Raw genomic sequence first — 21,470 nt, forward strand, 5'->3', positions numbered from 1 at the left:
ATACTTTATTATGAGGGAAAGAGTGATCATATAGAACCCACCACTAATTGGAGAGGATCATAACCTCCAAATGACAGACTGTTTTGCTATTATCAAAACTAATTTTGCAGATACAAGTAGTGGATATCCAGTTATGTTATTTTGCATTAAGTTTTCAGGCTTGGTTTATAATGAAAATTGTTTATTATAGTAACACTGTTTTCCTGATATTTTTCTGTTACTATTGGGAATACATTATACAGCTCATGGACCAACGATATACCTATGTGCAGTGAACTTGGGCTTGGTCTGTTTCTGCTTTCTGCAACATTCCTGTCCCCTGACTGATATCCAAAAATATATATCATATTAGTCCTTTGGTATCAGTGAATGACCGTCTTTTCATCTGTCTCTATACATAAGAATTATATTCATAAGTGGCTGACTTTTTTGACAGCATGATAAGCATTTTTGGACCTAATATACTGATTTGGTTAATTTATCCAATATTTTTGAAACCAACAGATGCAAATGGATTTGGAGAATATTCTTCAAGGATTATGTGCCAATCGGGATGACATAGGTGTCTTTGGGATAGATAACATCTCAGGCAATAATCGGAATGACTCCATTAATAATCCATCAGATGGTTGAGATATGGCTTTTAATAATCTAAGTAAGGTTCTAAAAAACCTTAGAGCCAATAGTTGGCATCTTAGATTATTTTGTGCATATATAAACAGAGATATGGCCCCTAGGGGACTGAGAATCTGCTTACAGCCATTGGTCGGTAGATCTGAAGAGAGACTAACCACAGAATGGAATACAGCCTTACGTTAGAAAAATGTGTATTTGAATATATGAGAAATGCTAGTTTAAAAGCAAAGTAGTATATAATGCATTTTATTCTATTACTCATATAACAGAAAGGATTAATTCATGTGTAAATGCAAGTAGTTTTGAAACTGCAGTGCGGCTTGGAGCAAGCTGACCTTCGACCCTGGCAGATGTTAGCTTAGCAAGTTTTAATGTTTATGCTTTTCACAAGTGATTATCTGCTGGGTCAGGAAATTAAATGTGTGAAATAATGAAATCTTCTGCTCTTTCCTGCTGGGATGATTTGGCCTTGTATATGTGTTACTGCGATAGCATGCAGCTGGTGGGAAAGTGTAACAGTGAACAAAGATGTGTATTAGAAGACTGAATCTGCTATTGTATTCAAACTGATATGAAACCTTGAAGAAGTAACTTTACAGAAAGACATTATGTCTGACCAGGTGGATAGCAAGGCCGTATTGTTACCAGAGGAAAACTTCTTTAAAATATACAGAATCAGCAGTTTTTATGAATAGAGGACTGTAAGCTAAAGTTATGTAGATGCCCTGTGACATACCATGTCAGTAAGGTGGGCACAGCTTGACTGTTAAACCTATATAAAACTGTGTGCTTCCTGTTTCATGTTAGACAAAATCCTGTACTTGTACATTTTTTGCCTCCTGGTGTACACTAGTAAACTTTTTGATCCTGAACCTCCTGTGTATTGAATTCTTGATTTTATTTAACAGTTTGGTCCTTCGAGCCAGATTTCCCTCAGACAGCTGCAGATCAGAGTCTACCGGTGGTCGAATACTGCGCAGGAGAAGTTACCGAAACGGTTCTTCTTGGGTGAAAAGACCTCCGACTGAATTGTCATTTAAAGAGGCTGGTCACTTTCTGATCTGTGGCCGAAGAGCGGATATTGGACGGTTCAATACCGGAGGCTCAGGTAGGAAGAATTTGCCTTTTTTCTGTTTTAGATCAGGGACTAGGTTACAGTATATTGTTGTCAAGATTTGGTTTGCAGATCAGGGACAAAAGGAAGTACTGTATATTTGGTCATAGATCAGGGTAACAGAATAAGGTAGGCAGTTATTCTAGAACTGTGAAAAGGAACTGAGAACTTGATATCACGTGATAAAAAAAACAGGGTTACGTAACATTTTCTTTGCCATGGGAAATCAGTGCACTAAAACATCGCGAGATCCGCCCCTAACTGAAGATGCAAAATACATGCAATTACAACGTTCCAATAACGTTAGGTATTATACGAAATGGGTTAGCAAATATGAATTTGATGGTAAAGTAGATAAAACTTCACTAGTTAAACTCCTTAAGCAACTTAAATCTGATGCAGGAGGTCAGGCAAAAAAGCAACGCCAATTAGGCATTCCTCAGGCACACAGGTGGATTGAGGAAGCAAATCATAGAGAACAAAAGCTTAAAAATTCGAAAACATTATTTTTAGACAAAGAAGATAATGACTTGGTAATAGCAACAGCCCCTCCTCCTCCTCCCTTGCCCCCTCCCTTACCCTTTTCAGGATATGAAGCGAGTGGACTGGCTGGTCCACCTTCGCATTATCCTGAAGTTTCAGCAAGACCACAACCGTTTGATAGAGATCCTATTGAAACTAGGTCCCGAACACGTAAAATACATAGGGATGCAGAATCATATCAAATAGAGAGAAACCTACAGGATGAGAGTGAGGAAGAAATATGCCCACTTATAGAAGTTCCAAATCCTCAGGCAGGACAGGAAGGGCAAAACACAACACTTTTAGTATATAGACCATGGACACCGGAGGATATCCGGAAAGCTACTGAGGGAATCCCCCATCCGAAAGTTAATTTTACAAAGTTTTTGGAAGATTTACAAGGCATGAGGTTGAGTTACCACTTGAATGGGGAAGAAGTAGAAAAAGTAGTAAGACAAATTATAGGTCCAGATTGGCACATGATTTGTGGCATCTGGAATCCCCGTAATGCAGAGCTTAAACCACTCCCACATAGTGACGCAGAATTAGACAACAGAGTGAAAGGTCTTACAGACCGAATCTCTGAGAAATGGAAACCTAGAGCAGACTGGACTTGCATTAATCAATGCATACAACAAGAAAATTAGACAATCGATGGGTACTATGCTAGATTATTAGAATGTTTTAATAATCATACCGGTATGTCGGTTCCTGAGAACCAAACGAATGATTCCCCGTATGAGCAACAATTAAAAAATGCATTTTTGAAAGGTTGCATTGCACCTATTAGTAGCTTCATTACGAAGCATATGATAGACCATCGAACAGGGAGGATACAAGCCTTACTTGAATACGCTAGACATGCTGAAAGACATTTTAATAGTAAAAAGAAAAAGAAGGAGCAAGTCTTCACTACTGAAGACTGAGCTGAAGTATTTGTATTACAGTCAGGTAAAAAGGGCAAGAAGAATGCTCAGGGAAACAAACAGTCTGACAAACGATCAGAAGATTTTGAAGAGAGGAAAAAGAGAGGTGAATGCTTCAAGTGCGGGGAAAAGGGACATCTAGCAAGGGATTGTAAGCAAAACAAAAAGGTAATTTCAGAAGATAAGGGAGATGAGGACTGACTATATGATAGTGCAGATACATCATGCGATAGTTAGAAATCATCAGGAAAAGTTAATGAACAAAAAACAAATGTAAATGTGATAGAAGGAATAGAGGAAGTGCAAGTAGATATGGAGGATGAAGAAAGTGAAATTTTGGACTTAGCATTATTGAGCTTAGAGCTCTACTTAGCAGACACGAAACCGGAAGTTACACTTCTGGTGGAGGGAAGGGAAGTCAAATTCCTGTGTGACTCAGGAGCGTCACGGACTTTGATACACCCCTCCAAGTTACCAGAACATTCCGAATCACCTGATTATATACTAGTAAAAGCTGCAAATGGACAGCTATACAGGGAACCACTTTCCCATGATATAGCAATAACTGACCCTGTTTCAGGTATGACCCAGAGAAGTAAAATTGTTGTTTCTGCAAAGTGTCCAGTAAACCTATTGGGCAGGGACCTTATGCAGATATTTGGCATAGCAGTAGTTCCAACTGTACAAGGTATGGAGGCACAGAGACAAATGGATACCTTTGTAGTGCGTTTGGAGGGTGAAACTTTTTACTGGTACAGCCAGGACCTAGTCACGACTGGTCCAGGGGCAGTAACCAAGGAACTGATGAACGTAGCCATCAGTAAAGCCCCCTCCCTTGACACTAATTGACAGCATTTGTTACACTGTACTCTATACTAATGTACTACACCAGGACCTGATAGAGAGTATGAACAAGAATTGTTCAGAAATTGTGCAACTAGACTAGTTTTGTGAACTTTGTACTGGGATACTGAGGGGAACAGTGTAGTTAGCTGTTCATTACCTCAAGAATTCCTTGCATTATATACATCAAATCGATTACCACATGTCAGCTTGACAAAGAACAAAAGTGTAAAATAGGCAGACTTAGGAGAAAAAGTAACAAGATGGGAGAAACAGACTGATTTAGAACTGTCAGAACAAGGGATACAGAAACAAAAATTGAATTGGTTGACACAGACACATCCAGCTGCGAGGACAGCTGATTAGCATTTTTATTAGAAGAAGAAGAAAAGGCCTTATGTGAAATTCCGACAACTCTTTGGTCAACAGGCAAGTCAGATGTAGGACTTATTCGAACAGCAGGACCAGTTACAATTACCCCAAAGTCAGCATTCAGACCACAGAAAAGACAATACCCTTTGAGAAAGGATGCAGAAATAGGAATCAAACCTATAATAGCAGCATTACTCAAAGAAGGAGTACTGGTAGAATCTCCTGATTCACCATGTAATACACCCCTATTTCCTGTTAAAAAAGTGAATGGAGAATGGCGGATGGTACAAGATTTACAAGCTGTAAATAATGCAGTAATACCTAGAGCACCTACGGTGCCAGACCCACATACTTTGTTAAATGATTTAAAACCGCAACAGAAGTATTTCTCTGTGGTAGATATCAGCAAAGCTTTCTTTTCAATACCTATACATCCTGATAGTCAATATTGGTTTGCATTTACATTTCAGGGTAAAAGGTATACATATACTCGACTACCACAGGGATATTGTGAGAGTCCAACATTATTTGCACAAGAAATGGCTAGCAACCTGGCAGGGTTTACCCCTCCAGGAGGTAGTCAAATTCTACTTTCTGTAGATGACATCTTGCTAGCAGCCCCTACCCAGCAACAATGCAGGGAGGATACTGTAGAATTATTTAAATTTGTAGCAACACAAGGACACAAAGTAAACAAAAGTAAGTTACAACTTTGGAAAAAAACAAGTTAGATACTTAGGATATGTAATATCCAATGAAGGTAGAATACTAGACGAGGAAAGAAAAACAGCAATCTTGCAAGCACCCAAACCAGCAACCAAGAAGGAAATTATGTCTTTCTTGAGTACAACTAATTTCTGTCAGAGCTGGATACCAAATTATGCTTTGGAATCTGCTCCACTGACTGACTTGATATATAAGACACCAATGGCAGCACAAGATATTTTACAATGGACACCCGAAGCAGAAACGGCTTTCTGCAGGTTGAAGCAGTTGATAGCTTCTTCATTAGTTTTAGGACTTCCGAACTATCACAAACGGTTCTTTTAAACCATAGATTGCAAGCAAGGATATATGACGTCAGTACTGACGCAACAACATGGGGATAAGCAACGCCCCATAGCCTATTATTCATCGCAGTTAGACCCAGTGGTGTGATCTTTGCCTCACTGTGTACAAGCAGTAGTTGCAGCTGCAATGGCAGTATAGGCTTCAGCCTCAGTGGTGTTATTCCACCCTCTCACATTGAGAGTGCCTCATGCAGTTGCAATAATTTTACTGCAAGAAAAAGTGGCATACCTTTCTCCTGCTAGACACCTTTCGTGTATGACTATACTGCTGAGCCAACCTCATATGACAATTGAACGATGTACGACATTAAATCCATCAACATTACTTCCAACTCCTGCGGATGGCACACCACACAGCTACCTGCAGGAAATTGAACAGTTAGCTTTACCTAGACAAGATCTCACAGATATGCCCTTGGATAATGCCGAGGTGACATATTACATGGACAGCTCATGCAGAAGGGGTCCTACAGGAAAGAATCTAGTGGAGTATGCAGTAGTTACAGACACTGAAATTCTAGAAGCTCGATCCTTACCACATAACTTATCTGCACAAGCAGCAGAGTTGATAGCTTTGACGCGGGCATGTACTTTAGCAAAAAACAAGTGTGTAAACATATATACTGATAGTCAGTATGCTTTTTCTTCAGTACATGTATTTGCGCAACAATGGAAAAATAGAGGAATGATAACATCTAGTGGAAAACCTATTAATCATGTGCAATTTATTTTGGAGTTATTAGAATCTATTCAGTTACCTACCAAAGTAGCTATTTGTAAATGTGTAGCTCATACAAAACAACAGGATAAGATTTCAAAAGGCAATGCACGAGCTGATGCAGCTGCAAAGCAAGCAGCCTCAGACTCAGAAACTTTACTTTTGAATGAGGAATTACAACCCTCTGAGATTTTAGATTTACACATGTTAAAAACAATGCAGACACTTACTACAAAAGCAGAAAAACAAAAATGGGAAAAACGAGGTGCAATTCTTGAAAATGGACTGTACATTTCCAAAGAGAGAAAACCGATATTGCCATCTAATTTATTTACATATGCAGCTTTGTTGAGCCATGGGCAGTGCCATGTCTCAACAGGGGGGATGGTACAGTTAGTAAACCGAATATTCCAAACATACGGATTCACAAATTACACACAAAAATTTTGTGCAGCTTGTCATACTTGTAACAAGCACCATGCACAAGGGGCATTTAAAACCAAGCAAGGAAGTTTTCCTATACCACCATATCCATTCCATACTATTTGTATGGATTTCATAGAATTGAGTAAGTGTGAAGGGAAGAAATACTGTTTAGTTATTGTAGACATGTTTTCCAAATGGGTAGAAACTTTTCCAACCAAGAATCCGGATGCAGCAACAGTGGCAAAAGCCCTGATAAAAGAAGTAATCCCTAGATTTGGCATTCCGGAAAGGATTTATAATGACAACGGCATACATTCCGTGAACCAGACAATTCAGCAACTTGGGAGATTTTTTGGTATCTCCTTAAAGAACCATTGTGCTTACCACCCACAGTCAGCAGGACTGGTGGAAAGGTACAATGGTACCCTTAAAAAGAAACTAAGGAAGTTAGTTGAGGAGACCCAAAAGAATTGGATACACTGTCTGCCTTTGGCACTGCTGAGTATGAGAACGGTTCCAAATGTGAAGGGTTTGACTCCCTTTGAAATGATTTTTGGGAGAGCGGATTATGTGCCTCAGTGCAAAGCTCTCATGCCTGCAGAGCAAGAGGCTGACAGTTCATTAGCTAGTTATATGAGGAAACTGTTAACAAATAAATCTGTTTTGCAGTTTAACTCTTTTCCAGATAAGGAACAGACCAGACCGGTGGAAGCAGTTTTGGAGCCCGGAATGTGGGTGTGGCTAAAAGTGAAGAAAAGGAAGAATTGGGCGAGTCCAAAGTGGGAAGGACCGTACCAGGTTCTGTTGGCAATGCCTACTGCAGTCAAAGTGGCCGAGAGGACGTCCTGGGTTCATTTGACACACTGCAAACTGGTAAAAAACTTTCAACTTGATAAAAACTTTGTGACTGATACACAACCAGACCAAGATGGCCAAAAACAAAGCGAATAGAAATTTAGATCAACCCCAGAGATGTTGCATAATAATTTTGTTGAGCATACATTTATTGACTGTAATTGTGACAATTTTCCTCTTGTTGTGGTTTATCCTACACACAACCACACAAGTGAAAGTGGGAAGGCATGACGAAACGTCTACAGACTGGCATCCAAATTTTAACACATACCTAGCCATGAAGCGTGTATATGCAGAGACTATGAACATTTCAAATTGCTGGGTTTGTACAGCTATACCAACAGCATATGGAGGACTGATAATGTCCGCTGTCCCTTTGGAGATAAATGAGACTTGGGAGAATTTACTCTTCGATACAGGAATTGTGAGATCACAGGACAAAATAGCTTTATTTTTACCTGTCACACAAAAAGGAATTGTATGTTTTTACAAAAATGATACTCTCCAGGTGCGCTGGAGCAATTGTAATATAACCATATCTTATCGGTGTTATATTAAGAATAGTAATGGCAATACTTTTTGCAATACTAATTATGACTCATATTTGAACTCATTGAAAACAACCATGAATGACATTCGCAAGAATCCAGTTTTGTTTAAACAATTGTCAGTTATAGATCAGAAAATGTTTCATGCAGGGCTAATGCGTATTAGTACTAAAGTAGAAAACTGTTATTTTATTTGTGGGAAAAAGGCATATAAATGGTTACCTGAGAATTGGTCCGGCAGTTGTTTTTTGGGTTATTTGGTTCCGGCAATAAGACATACTGCAGAATTACCTTTGGGTAAGATACGAAACGTGAGAGAAACAGCCCGAAAACCTGAAGGTCCAGTTGAAAAACCTGTAAATCCAGTTGGAAAGATCGAAGCTGGCTGGAAAGACCATAATACCGTGAAAGACAAAAGCAAATTGACTCATATGGACTTGAGTGACAGTGTTATATCTTGGCCAGGAATATTCCCAGCCTATGGAGCAGTCAAATCGATCTGGGAGCTGAGGAAGTTGTCAAAACTTCTCGACGTAATGAGTAATGCAACTTTTTCTGCCCTAGAACTGGTGACTGATGAACTGAATGCAATGAGAACTGTTGTGCTACAAAATCAAATGGCTCTTGAATTCACCCTAGCGGCGAGAGGTGGTACGTGCGCACTTATCAAAGAAGAATGCTGTGCGTACATACCAGACAACAGGCATGAAATTAATAATCACCTAGAGGTAATTCAGCAAGTATCAGCCATGACTGAACCAGGCCCAAACCCACTGACAGACTTTTTCCAGAATCTATTTGGAGGGTGGGGTTCCATCCTAATGAATATTCTGATTGCCATTTGTGTGGGTATACTCCTAATAGGAGCATGTGTTTGCTGTGGAATACCCTGCATGAAAAGACTAATCAAAGATTTTATTTATGTACCTGTTACTGAAACTTTGTATCAAGATATTGAGATTGAAAAATTGATCTCAGATGACATTTTTTCTGAAGTATAGATTGAATGACTCACCTAGCTGAAAATCCTAAGTGGAAAAGGTTAGGAGATGAAATGACACTATGCATACTTCAAAATAGAATAAAAAGTATTAATAGGGGGGAAAATGTTAGAAAAATGTGTATGTGAATATATGAGAAATGCTAGTTTAAAAGCAAAGTAGTATATAATGCATTTTATTCTATTAATCATATAACATAAAGGATTAATTCATGTGTAAATGCAAGTAGTTTTGAAACTGCAGTGTGGCTTGAAGCAAGCTGACCTTTGACCCTGGCAGATGCTAGCTTAGCAAGTTTTAATGTTTATGCTTTTCACAAGTGATTATCTGCTGGGTCAGGAAATTAAATGTGTGAAATAATGAAATCTTCTGCTCTTTCCTGCTGGGATGATTTGGCCTTGTATATGTATTACTGAGATAGCATGCAGCTGGTGGGAAAGTGTAACAGTGAACAAAGATGTGTATTAGAAGACTGAATCTGCTATTATATTCGAACTGATATGAAACCTTGAAGAAGTAACTTTACAGAAAGACATTATGTCTGACCAGGTGGATAGCAAGGCCGTATTGTTACCAGAGGAAAACTTTTTTAAAATATACAGCATCAGTAGTTTTTATGAATAGAGGCCTGTAAGCTAAAGTGATGTAGATGCCCTGTGACATACCACGTCAGTAAGGTGGGCACAGCTTGAATGTTAAACCTACATAAAATCGTGTGCTTCCTGTTTCATGTTAGACAAAATCCTGTACTTGTATGTTTTTTGCCTCCTGGTGTGCACTAGTAAACATTTTGATCCTGAACCTCCTGTGTATTGAATTCTTGATTTTATTTAACACCTTACAACAAGCATCTATGATGTTTGTCAAAATACTTGCCTCATACTATGAGAGAATGATTGATACTAACCTGTCAGAGGTCAAAATAATCTGTGAAGAATGTAAAAAATATGAATCACTATCTAGATATGCGGGTTCAGTGGCCAAGCTGTCAAAGAAATTGGCAAACTATGAGAAACAATCTAGGGAGATAAAAATTAAGAAATTCAATAGGGACATTACTGATTACCAAAGGGGACGCCCATTTGAATCATATAAATCGGTGAGATTCATGGATACCGGCCAGGGGACGGCAAGGGGCAGAACTAGGAAGAGTTCCATTCTCAGGACTAATGATAGGTCTTTTGTGAGCACGTCAGGGGAGGAATCCTCCTACATGGACAATGAAAGTGTCCAGCTCAGGGAGTCACCAATGCACCAAAAATCCCACACGGCGCACATTTAGATATGGAAAAAGGCGGCGGGGAGGCTGCAAACACAAACATGGGAACCAGAACAAACTCTGTAGAGGGATTGATAGAAACACTATTGAAATAATTGAAAAGGAATATGAAAATGTGTTGAATTTTTCGGATGTTACATTGACTAAAGAACAAGAACAATTGCTCAATAAAGTTCTTGGATTTGTACCAGGCTTTTTTTCTAATGAATACAGTATAGTGTCAGATGTAATTAGTTTTTGTCGTAACCTTAATCTTAAACTGTTTTTTTCAGTCCAAACCTTTCAAACCTCTCAAAGATCTGACAAATTCATATTTCATAAATCTGAATTCCAAATGCCAATGAACAAACATGTATCTGTATTCCAACAATCAGTTCTCAGGGATCTACATTTCCCACATATGGAATCTCATATCATGGGTCAAAATATCTCTTCATCCGAAAAGATGGCTCTAGAAGAACTGAGGAATAATCATAACATTGTCATATTACCAGCAGACAAAGGAGGGGCGGTTGTGGTTATGAACATGGGGTACTATCTGAACGAAGGCAAGGAACAGCTTTCCAATACCAGATGATACATGCACATGCCTATTGATCCAACCCCGAATTTTAAGAAAGAAATAGACACGTTCCTGAATTTGGCAGAAGAAGAAGGGATCATAACTAAGAACATGGTTAAACACTTGTCGGTAACAGATCCTCAGAAACAGATCTTATATCTGCTTCCAAAAATACACAAATCCATTTCCAAACCCCCTGGGAGACCAATTGTGTCAGGTATCAGTTCCCTTATGGAACCTTTATCAGTGTTTTTGACACAACATTCGAAACCATTACTCACAACAGTTAGGGCCAGACTGCAGGACACAACCCAGTTTCTTCAAATCATACAGGATACACAACTGGAATCACATTGGCTTATGTGCACCTTGGATGTCAAATCCTTATACACCAGCATACCCTATTGGGCTGGCCTGCAGGCCCTACAATACTGGCTGGAACAATCAGGCTTATATCCACCTGGACTCAATACACTACTTATATATATGGCGGAACATGTGCTCAACAAGAATGTTTTTTATTTTCAAGGGGAGTGCTATTGGTAACTTCAAGGTACTGCTATGGGGGCATCCTTTGCTCCAATATATGCAGACTTATTTATGACATACTTTGAAGAATGCATGATTTACAATCCGCTTCACAATTTATACATGGCTGAAATTGACATATGGCACAGATATTTGGATGATTGCTGGATGGTGTGGCGTGCAGATTCAACATACTTGCAGGAATTTGTGGAATATTTGAATGGTAACATATGGGGTATAGAGTTTACAGTAAGATACAATACAGACATCATTGATTTTTTGGATGTTACGGTTTACAGGAATGATGATCATACTCTAAATACCAAGACATATAGGAAATATCCACAATACAACATCTTGCTCCATGGTTCAAGCATGCACCCATGCCACACCATCCGCAACATACCCAAATCTCAATTTATGTGCATTAAACGCATTAGTCCATCTGAACATGATTTTGAGGAGGCAAAACTGGATCTCCAAAACAGGTTTTTGGAAAGAGGATATAGGCAATCTGATATACTGACAGCCAGTAATTGGTCTGCAAATCAGGACAAGAATATATTATTACAATACAAAAAACGTGAGAATACAGGGGTTGAGTCTACACTCAGGTTTGTAACCACATATGGACGGAATCATAATATTATCAGAAACATTCTGGATTCCAATTGGAATATACTCTTAGCGAATGAAGAACTATGGAATCTTTTAGGTCCTAAATGTCAATTCTCATACAGATGGGGTAAAACATTGGGTGCCCTGTTCTCCCACTATAAGCATAAAGAAAGTGGGGGTGCAATATACAAACAAATGACTATCACTGGAGACCAACTTTTGGGTACCTTTCCATGTGGGCATTGCAGATTCTGTCAACAAGTAAGTAAACTTGAACAATTCACTAGTGCCAGTACAAGTAGAGTTTATGATTTAAGAGTCTTTGGTAATTGCAGCAGTAGCTGGATTGTATATTTAGCCACTTGTCAATGCTCAGCATTCTATGTAGGGCAAACATCATGATCACTTAGAATAAGAATGAGTGAACATAAAAGTGACATTAGAAATAAAAAAGAGACCAATGCCCTTTATAGACACACCATGAAACATACCAATCCCAGATTCATGTTCATGATCATTGATAAAATTACTGGTGATAGGGGCAACCAACAGGGTTGGCATAGTATTCTGAACCACAAAGAAAAATATTGGATAATTCACCTTGGGGTATTATTTCCCCCAGGTCTTAATGACCACTTATAACCTGCTTGTGGAATAAAAATAGGGCAATGTATGCCATAACTCTAATAGATACAAAATATGAGTTATTGCTGTGAGAAACACGAGTATACCTTTATTATCACTTATATTGATATAGGGTATGTACATATTAATTATGTTGGAGAATTGAATTATGAACAGATAGGTTTTTTTTTATCCATCTGTTTATCTTAAACATTAATTTTGTTTTACTCTTATCTATGCATGTTGATATACATAAGAATAAGATCTAATTGCTTATAACTGTCCCAGGTAACTTTGTGGTCCTTTTGAATATTTGACCTGTATACTGCTATTGTTGGATCTTTTTGGTAGATCAAAATAGGATCCACCATTTGGGTTGTTTATAATATCAAGCTATATGTTATTGTATCTAAATATAAAAATGTTTTTGTGATATATTTTATTTTTGATAAAAAACTTTGTATTAGTTATCACATATTTATATGTTTGTTAAAAATTGTTCCTGGTAATTTTGTGGTTACTTTAAACTGTATGCTGTTACTGTTGGATCCTTTTTGGTGAATAAGACAGAACTTCTCATTTGGGGTCTGTACAATACTAAGAATATGTGTAATTACATCTACATATTATAATGGTTTTATACTGTATTTTTGGTAAGAATCTGTATCAGCATATCACACACTTATATGATCTGTTATGGTATACTTTACAATGCCTCTACTGTATTATTGATATATAGTGATTCAAATGTTATTGCAACTACTTGTTTGTTTGAAATGGATTATACCATGTTTCCATTGGTTGGTACTATCTATAAATATTCATGAATCATATGGCATGACAAATGCTTTTCACTGATGAAGGCTGGTTAGCTGAAACCGGTTTGATTTGATTTTAGTGCATTTTGATGCATTTCATGCATAATAAATAATTATTTTCAGCTTATTTGTGAAGAAGTGTTTATATGCTGCGAATGCTGGCCACTGGTGTTTTACTATGTAATGGTTCGGCTGAGCATACCGTACCTGTGAGGCGTTTGGTTTCTACTAATCCTGTTTCTGCCAGAACACAATCACCAGATAAACTGAACATTCTGTAATTTTCCATATGACAGCCATAATTAGTCTATATAGTACCAGAGCACAAACTACAATGATTTTTCTGTAATATTTCAAAGCTTCTTTAAGTGCTAAGAAAAACATGCATTAGTCCATACTTTCCCTTTGTCCTGCCTATATGCTATTTGGCAGTTTCTTTGAATTAGACATAGTCTACCTCTTCTTTTATGTCTATACTACCAAACAGCTCAATGCACAAAATGAGGGCCTGGGTAAGGAGGGATGACAGCAGTAACCATCACTTTATTGCGTGCTTCTGGGGAGGACCTGTAGACAGCTGTGGAGGTAACTCAGCAGACTTAGCCTACTGATATAAGCTACAGATGCAATCCCTATAGTTCTCTGAGATCATTAATATGTTTTGCTGAGTTCCTGAATGGGGAGGACATTACAACGTTGGCTACCTTGCATCTCTTTGGGTATGGCACAGCTTTTCAGCTACTCAGTACTTCATCATTATGCTGCTAAGGATGGAACATTTTTCTAAATGTTTTAAAACTTATATGAAGCAGCGGTTAGTGTTGTCACCTCACAGCAAGAGGTTCTCCCATTCGATTCTCGGCTGGAGTGCCTTCTGTGTGGAGTCTGCATGCCCTCCCTATGATCGAGTGACACTAAAGACATGCAGGTAGGTGCAAGCATGAATGGGCATGCCTTCTTGGAAGGTTGGGTGTCGGGCTGCAAACTCGGCACCGTAAAAATCCACTGCCAATCATGAGCAGACCGGAGTTCAGCTGTAGCAACCTCTAACAGGAAAAAGCTGAAAGACTTATTTACATATCTGCATATCATTCACGTGAAATTAAACTGATCATATTTAAACAAAAAGTTTCATTATAAGTGGATATACTTTCCAGCCAGGGAATAAATCCTCCGTTCTGTATTAACATAATCTATGTGTATCAAACAACAGGGAAAAACTGATTCTCCAGTTTGTTTTAAAGAAAAAATGCACTGGCATTGCAAGTGTCTAGTGACATTATGCATTGTAAAGTCCCATGAAGAAGATACTACTAACAGACCAAGCATACTACTGCATCCTTTTCCAGTACACTGCAGCTCCTACATAAGACAGACCAAAGAATGAGTTACTTCCAGCTTTCCATTCTTACTAAAAATAAAAGAAGATGTTTAAGAATCAGTGAAAGCAGCACTTACAGGTGTGAAGGCAAATATATTCTTCAGTGTACTGTTGGTTGCATCTGATACTGTGTTTCTCAGTGTACTGATTTTGTCTGATGCTCCTGATCTGAGCTCTTTTGGTATGAGTTTAGGAACATCCTCTACAGGTTTCAGTAAGGAGGGCAGCAGATTCATTGTCTTGGAGGCCCCAGAGACAGTTGCTGCTTGGAGGTTTTGAGTGAGATCCTGAATCGTGCTGAAAGCCTTTGAGTTCTGCAAAAACAAAGGATATTCATCAATTCTATGTGTGTATTTCCATTTTTTTTGCATTATAAATTACAGTGGTATATTAATCCTGGTGAAGGGAGATAATCAAATGATCCATGATGGCTAATCGTTATTCATTTTCTTGAACATCGTAATGCTAAACAGAACTTACCCAATTATAGCTCACTGGTGTGAATAACTTGCTGAAGTATTATATCACTAAAATATGCACATTTGTAACCATTCAATAATGTTTTTAGAGGTTGGGGGCGTGGCCAAGATGGCGACCTGGTAACACCACTTTCTCACAGCTCTCTTTCCTCAATAATATTTCAGACAGGAATTGTGAGAAAAAAAACAACAATAAGAAGATATCTTCGCTACTAACCACTTTCTAATACCCAGAGACATCATCAGAACAATTTTTATCAACTTCCATTGGAAAATTCCTGTCAAATTAATTACTAGAAAATCAACATCAGCATCAGCTACTCAGAATGAGCCATCTCAGGAATCCACCTCAGGACCCAACATTCAAAAAGGATTTACATTCACTTATTTTAAATATTTAAGAGTTGACAACAAAAATAGATAAGATGGATAATAAATTGGACTCTTTTAAAGAAAAATGTACTCAACAACCTGAACAGCTTCAGGAAATGTTCACACAACAGAAAGGTCAAATTTCTGTCATAGAACAGTCCTTAAATTCCATCGATTCCAGACTCCTGCAAGAAGAACAACAAACTGAATTTTTACTGCAACAAAATACACATCTTCTAGAGAAAATAGATGACATGGAAAACAGAATGTGAATAAATAATATCCGAAAATATGGTCTGCCAGAAAAAGCGGAAGGGGATAATACAATAAACTTTCTTACTACCTGGATCCCAAATGTATTAAAATTACCGGAAGCCCTTTCTTTTGGAACAGAATGTGCACACAGGTCATTGTCAACTTCAGGAAATGCGTCTTTAATCAAAAACAAACCAAGATCAATAATTGTTAAACTTTTCTCCATGCAAGACAAGGAGCTCATCCTCAAAAATGCTTGGACTAACTCACCCATTAAATATAATGGTGTGTTAATTAGATTTGACAATGATTACTCTACAAAAGTGGTTTTCAAAAGAAAAGAATTCATGCCAATAATAAAAATCTTGAAAAAGAAACAACTGAAGACCCATCTTTTGTTTCCAGCAAGAGTTCGTATATTCCTTCCAGTGGGAATAAAAATATTTGAAACAGTGAAATCAGCAATAAAATATCTCACTACAAACAACATTTTAACACAGGAAGAATCTATGGATTGGACAAATAGTACACCAAAAAGAAATGCAGAAGTAAACAACTGGAAGACTGTTGAACAGAAGAAAAAAAAACTAAAGGACAAATAACTTATATGTTACATGTACCACAAAACTTTAAACAATGTCACAAAAACTAACAAGAAATCTTCCAGTCATTAATCGCAGTAATATATCAGGTACAGTTTCTATTTATTTTATCTCACTTAAAATTTGGAATAAATATAAACCGAGTAAATTAACATTATCATTTAGGTCTATCCATATTTGAAACTTGATAACAATGTTTTTCTTTCTCTACGTCTCCGATTTAGTCATCAACAAACAAAATGTATATAGTGGATGTGTCCAACCTGTGGCCCGTGGGCCGCATGCGGCCCTCAGAGCTCTTCCATGTGGCCCTCTACCTCTTAACTCCAACATCAATGTATACATGCCCCAAAACACTTTTTTTGTTGTGTTTTTCACACCCGTGACCTGTAACTCTAACATCGGTGTGCATATGCGCCAAAGCATCCTTCTAGTTTTTATTTTATTTTTTTTGCGCCAAAGAAGGGTCTATGTGTTCGCATCATTATTTTGTGCCAAAGAGTCAGTGTGTGTGTGTTCTCGCTGAAGAGGGACTCGTGTATGGATTTGCCGCCATTGCCTTTGAAAGGGACAGCACTTAATCTGTGTTAGAAGGTAAGTATGGAGTGAATGAGTGAGTGCATGCATGAAAGCAGAATGTTTGTGTGTGAAAGTAGAAGTAGTGTGTGTGTGTGTGTGTGTGTGTGTGTGTGTGTGTGTGTGTGTGTGTGTGTGTGTGTGTGTATGACAGAGAAACATGCAAAAAGAGGCTAACGATGATCAGTCTACCTACTGAACACAAACAAGTTAGCTCACAAATATATCCTACATTAAAAGTGCACTTTCATTAAATTGCAGCTTTCCTGACAGGGAGAGTGTTGTATTGAATATGAAATCATACCTCTCAGCTGTATGGTTTTTCGAAGAATGTCTGGACTTTTGCTTCATCTTCCAATTTCTGTCTTTTGCTTAGGAAATAAAAGTAGTCATCCAAGGTAATGCAGTTCCAGGGAGTAAGAATGAGACAGCAGCCTAGGGTTAATGGGTCAGTAGTCGATTGACTTTGTGGGACTGTAGCATATAAAGTTTTTTTTTTTTTTGACAAACAAAAAAGCACCCAGTACTGTTTTAGGAGGGGTTCTAAGCAGTGGTAGATTGGACAATAGTAAGCATATCTTTGGTGGATCATCAATACTGGCAAATCAGGTGGGCACAATGTCATTTTTTAAATGTTGGGAGTTTTGGTGTGTTTGTGTTGGGAGTGCATTATTAAAGAAAGAGACTTGCAGACTGTGGAGAATATGTTTCTTTGTTTCAAAACCTGATACTTGGGTACTAGGTTTGCAAAAAGTAGATTTTTTAAGATATAGCTTCTTGCCACTTACAGTGGAGGGATATTTACATTTAATGGACAATGTTAGCAGTATGAGTGTGGTCCTGTAGGGATATGGAGGATGCCAAGTCTACCACTGCCAATGTCTTGTAAAGTGACCTGGAAATGGATATTGGGATGTTACTGAAAAAATACAGCAAGTGGGCTTTGAAATATAGTTTAATTAAACAAAGTGCACTTGCAATTTACAGGCCATAATTTAATTTATTTCAGGTAGTCCAGATCCTGGTAGATTGTATACCATTAGACTTAATTAGGGAGAGCTGTCATTCTGGAGAAATAAGCAGCCCTAGTTTCAGTGAAAGCTCTGTGGTTGTTTGCAGGTAGGAAGTTGCAGGATGTGGATGCAATGTGTTTTATTATTTTTAATGCAGTTGTCATTTCAAAGCATGGTTTTCTTTGTTGCAAAAAAGGCAGGATTAAATGAGACATATGATGCTTAACTGACAATGATAGGATAGAAATATTATACGTGATGTAAAATGTTTGCAGCTATAGCTGTTTCAATGGTGTCTGTGATGCATAACTATTTTTGGGCATGTGTCACACTTTTATTTTTCACTTTGTCCAGATTTCTTGCTCTAAGGTTGAGAGGTATGGTTCCATGCTAAATTAGAATGTTGTATTTACCTTGGAAGACTTTTTTAGCATAATTATGAGAAACAGACCTTTTTTAGTATCTCTGCTTATTTCCAATACAAACTGCCATGTAACCTTGCAAATAACTTTCTTTTTAAGCTACTTTAATTCTTTTGGAATTGACAGGTATGCTTCATTGGTTCGGACATGAGCATAGAGTGCTAATGTGACTTTGATTTCTTGCAGCAGTCTGTGGTTTACTTATCACAATAACTTTTCTGTGTTTCTGGGTGTGTGATCAATTTAACAGTTTTAAAGATGTTTTCCAAGAATAAATAAATACATAATACGAAAAAAATAATCCCCTGCACTTTGAGCTATTGACAAAGTCTGGGAATTTGTTTTTTTTCTTCAAAAGTGAAGGTCAGCATCACTGTCTGAATGTCAAATGGCTTTAGATTGGACAGAAGTTATATGCTTACTCCATTATGTAGTATGATCTTAGAGAGTTTATGGATTTCTTATTGATTTAATTTTTGGTGATTTTAACTTCCAGACAATTTGATTCAGTGAGTCTGTGCCATGTGATTACTGAGGTTGCCTATTTTACAAGTAGGGGCTCCTTTTGTGTGTGTAAGAGAGAGATATTTAATATGTATACTGAATACATTTTTGCAAATGGAATTCTTAGTTAAATAGGCACCTCTTCTTGGGCAAATAGACTTGAGTAACCAATATTAGATCTTAGCCATCCAGCTAGGAAAGCTTAGTATGTGGATTTTCCATCTGGTTTGATGAAGGCTATGCTACTTACTCAAGGAGTACATTTATGACTATCCATCCAGTTGTTGTGTTGCTGAACTACTTTGTTTGATAATGAGAGGAGCTTTTTACAGAAGTTGAAGGATTTTGTGTCAAGAACCTGCCCATACAAAGTGGCTTGCTTATGTTGCAGTGAAGACTGTGATCTTTGTAGTGAGCGTTCTAAATATAACCAGTATTTCTGAGGTGGAGAAAGTCCATTAAGGCAGGATCTTTCTTAGCCTGGAAAGCAAGCCAGTGATGACATTTATAGGGGCCAGTGAGAGACAGAGGAAAGCAAGAAGCTTTTTAGTCTGTTTGGATAACTAAGTGAACGCAGCCCTTTGACCTTTTTTTTGTCAGAAATGGTTGTAGTCTTTTTTTTGGCATGGTATTTTGCTGAGGCACATGCCAAAAGGGGCATTACACTCAATAATTGCTCTCGTAAAGGAAGAATATAGGGATGTTATGACCTCCTTGTCCCTGGATGATACCCTTACTAATGAGATGGGCCATGTAAAAAGCTTTCTGTACAATGGAGACAACATGCTGGTCAAAAGTCAGGTTTCTATCAACCTGGGTGCCCAAGCACCTCATGACTGATTGCGTGCTTACAACATTGTTATTAATGTGATAATTTGGGGGGGTTATCACTCTCCTCAAAGGGGATGATGATGATGCATTTTTGGCATATAGCTTGAGGCCATGTTTCTGGCACCAGTCATTTGTTTGGGTGAGACCCTCTTGTAGCTTATTCAGAATTGTTTTATTGTCAGTAATGTGAATTATTTACTTTATTGCAAATTTGTTGGCTTATTTTTGTGGATTATAGTATTGTAGGACTGCTAATGTTGACATTTTATGTAGTTGGACTGCTGGAGTGGTTTTCCCAGTGAGAAATGCTAGTGCTGTATTGAATATCTGTTTATTTGTAAAATATATATATATATATATATATATATATATATATATATATATATGTATATATATATATATATATATATATATATATATATATATATATATATATATATATATATATATATATATATATATATATATATATATACATATATATATATATATATTAACTAAAATGTTAGAGTTAACTGTTAGATTAGAGAAATAGAATTAGAATGAGAACTAGAATTTTAAGACAAATAATAGGCATTTATTCATTGTTCGAATGCACCTACAGTACAGCTAGGAGATCAACTTTGGTCTCCTGCGGCAGCGAAAGAGTTAACTATGATATATTTTATATGCGGCCCCAAGACAATTTCTGTTCACTCAATGCGGCCCCAGCAAGCCAAAAGTTTGGACACCCCTGGGAGGAATGATGATCATACTCTAAATACCAAGACATATAGGAAATACCCACAATACAACACCTTGCTCCATGCTTCAAGGATGCACCCACGCCACACCATCCGCAACATACCCAAATCTCAATTTATGTGCATTAAACGCATTAGTCCATCTGAACATGATTTTGAGGAGGCAAAACTGGATCTCCAAAACAGGTTTTTGGAAAGAGGATATAGGCAATCTGATATACTGACAGCCAGTAATTGGTCTGCAAATCAGGACAGGAATATATTATTACAATACAAAAAACATGAGAATACAGGGGTTGAGTCTACACTCAGGTTTGTAACCACATATGGACGGAATCATAATATTATCAGAAACATTCTGGATTCCAATTGGAATATACTCTTAGCGAATGAAGAACTATGGAATCTTTTAGGTCCTAAATGTCAATTCTCATACAGATGGGGTAAAACATTGGGTGCCCTGTTCTCCCACTATAAGCATAAAGAAAGTGGGGGTGCAATATACAAACAAATGACTATCACTGGAGACCAACTTTTGGGTACCTTTCCATGTGGGCATTGCAGATTCTGTCAACAAGTAAGTAAACTTAAACAATTCACTAGTGCCAGTACAAGTAGAGTTTATGATTTAAGAGTCTTTGGTAATTGCAGCAGTAGCTGGATTGTATATTTAGCCACTTGTCAATGCTCAGCATTCTATGTAGGGCAAACATCATGATCACTTAGAATAAGAATGAGTGAACATAAAAGTGACATTAGAAATAAAAAAGAGACCAATGCCCTTTATAGACACACCATGAAACATACCAATGCCAGATTCATGTTCATGATC

At 37.6% G+C, this 21,470-nt stretch overlaps 1 protein-coding gene across 1 annotated transcript in view; it reads right to left on the reverse strand.

Moving 5' to 3' along the window:
- Nucleotides 1-21,470, reverse strand: part of LOC122807229 — a 1,167,189-nt gene that overhangs the window by 33,901 nt on the left and 1,111,818 nt on the right. The window contains exon 8 of the mRNA XM_044078307.1: nt 14,919-15,155. Coding sequence (XP_043934242.1) covers nt 14,919-15,155 — 237 coding nt within the window. The remainder of the gene's footprint in view (nt 1-14,918; nt 15,156-21,470) is intronic.

The sequence above is a fragment of the Protopterus annectens genome, chromosome 7.part0 (genome assembly GCF_019279795.1).
Source record: "Protopterus annectens isolate FY-2018-M chromosome 7.part0, PAN1.0, whole genome shotgun sequence".
Classification (NCBI taxonomy): domain Eukaryota; kingdom Metazoa; phylum Chordata; order Ceratodontiformes; family Protopteridae; genus Protopterus; species Protopterus annectens.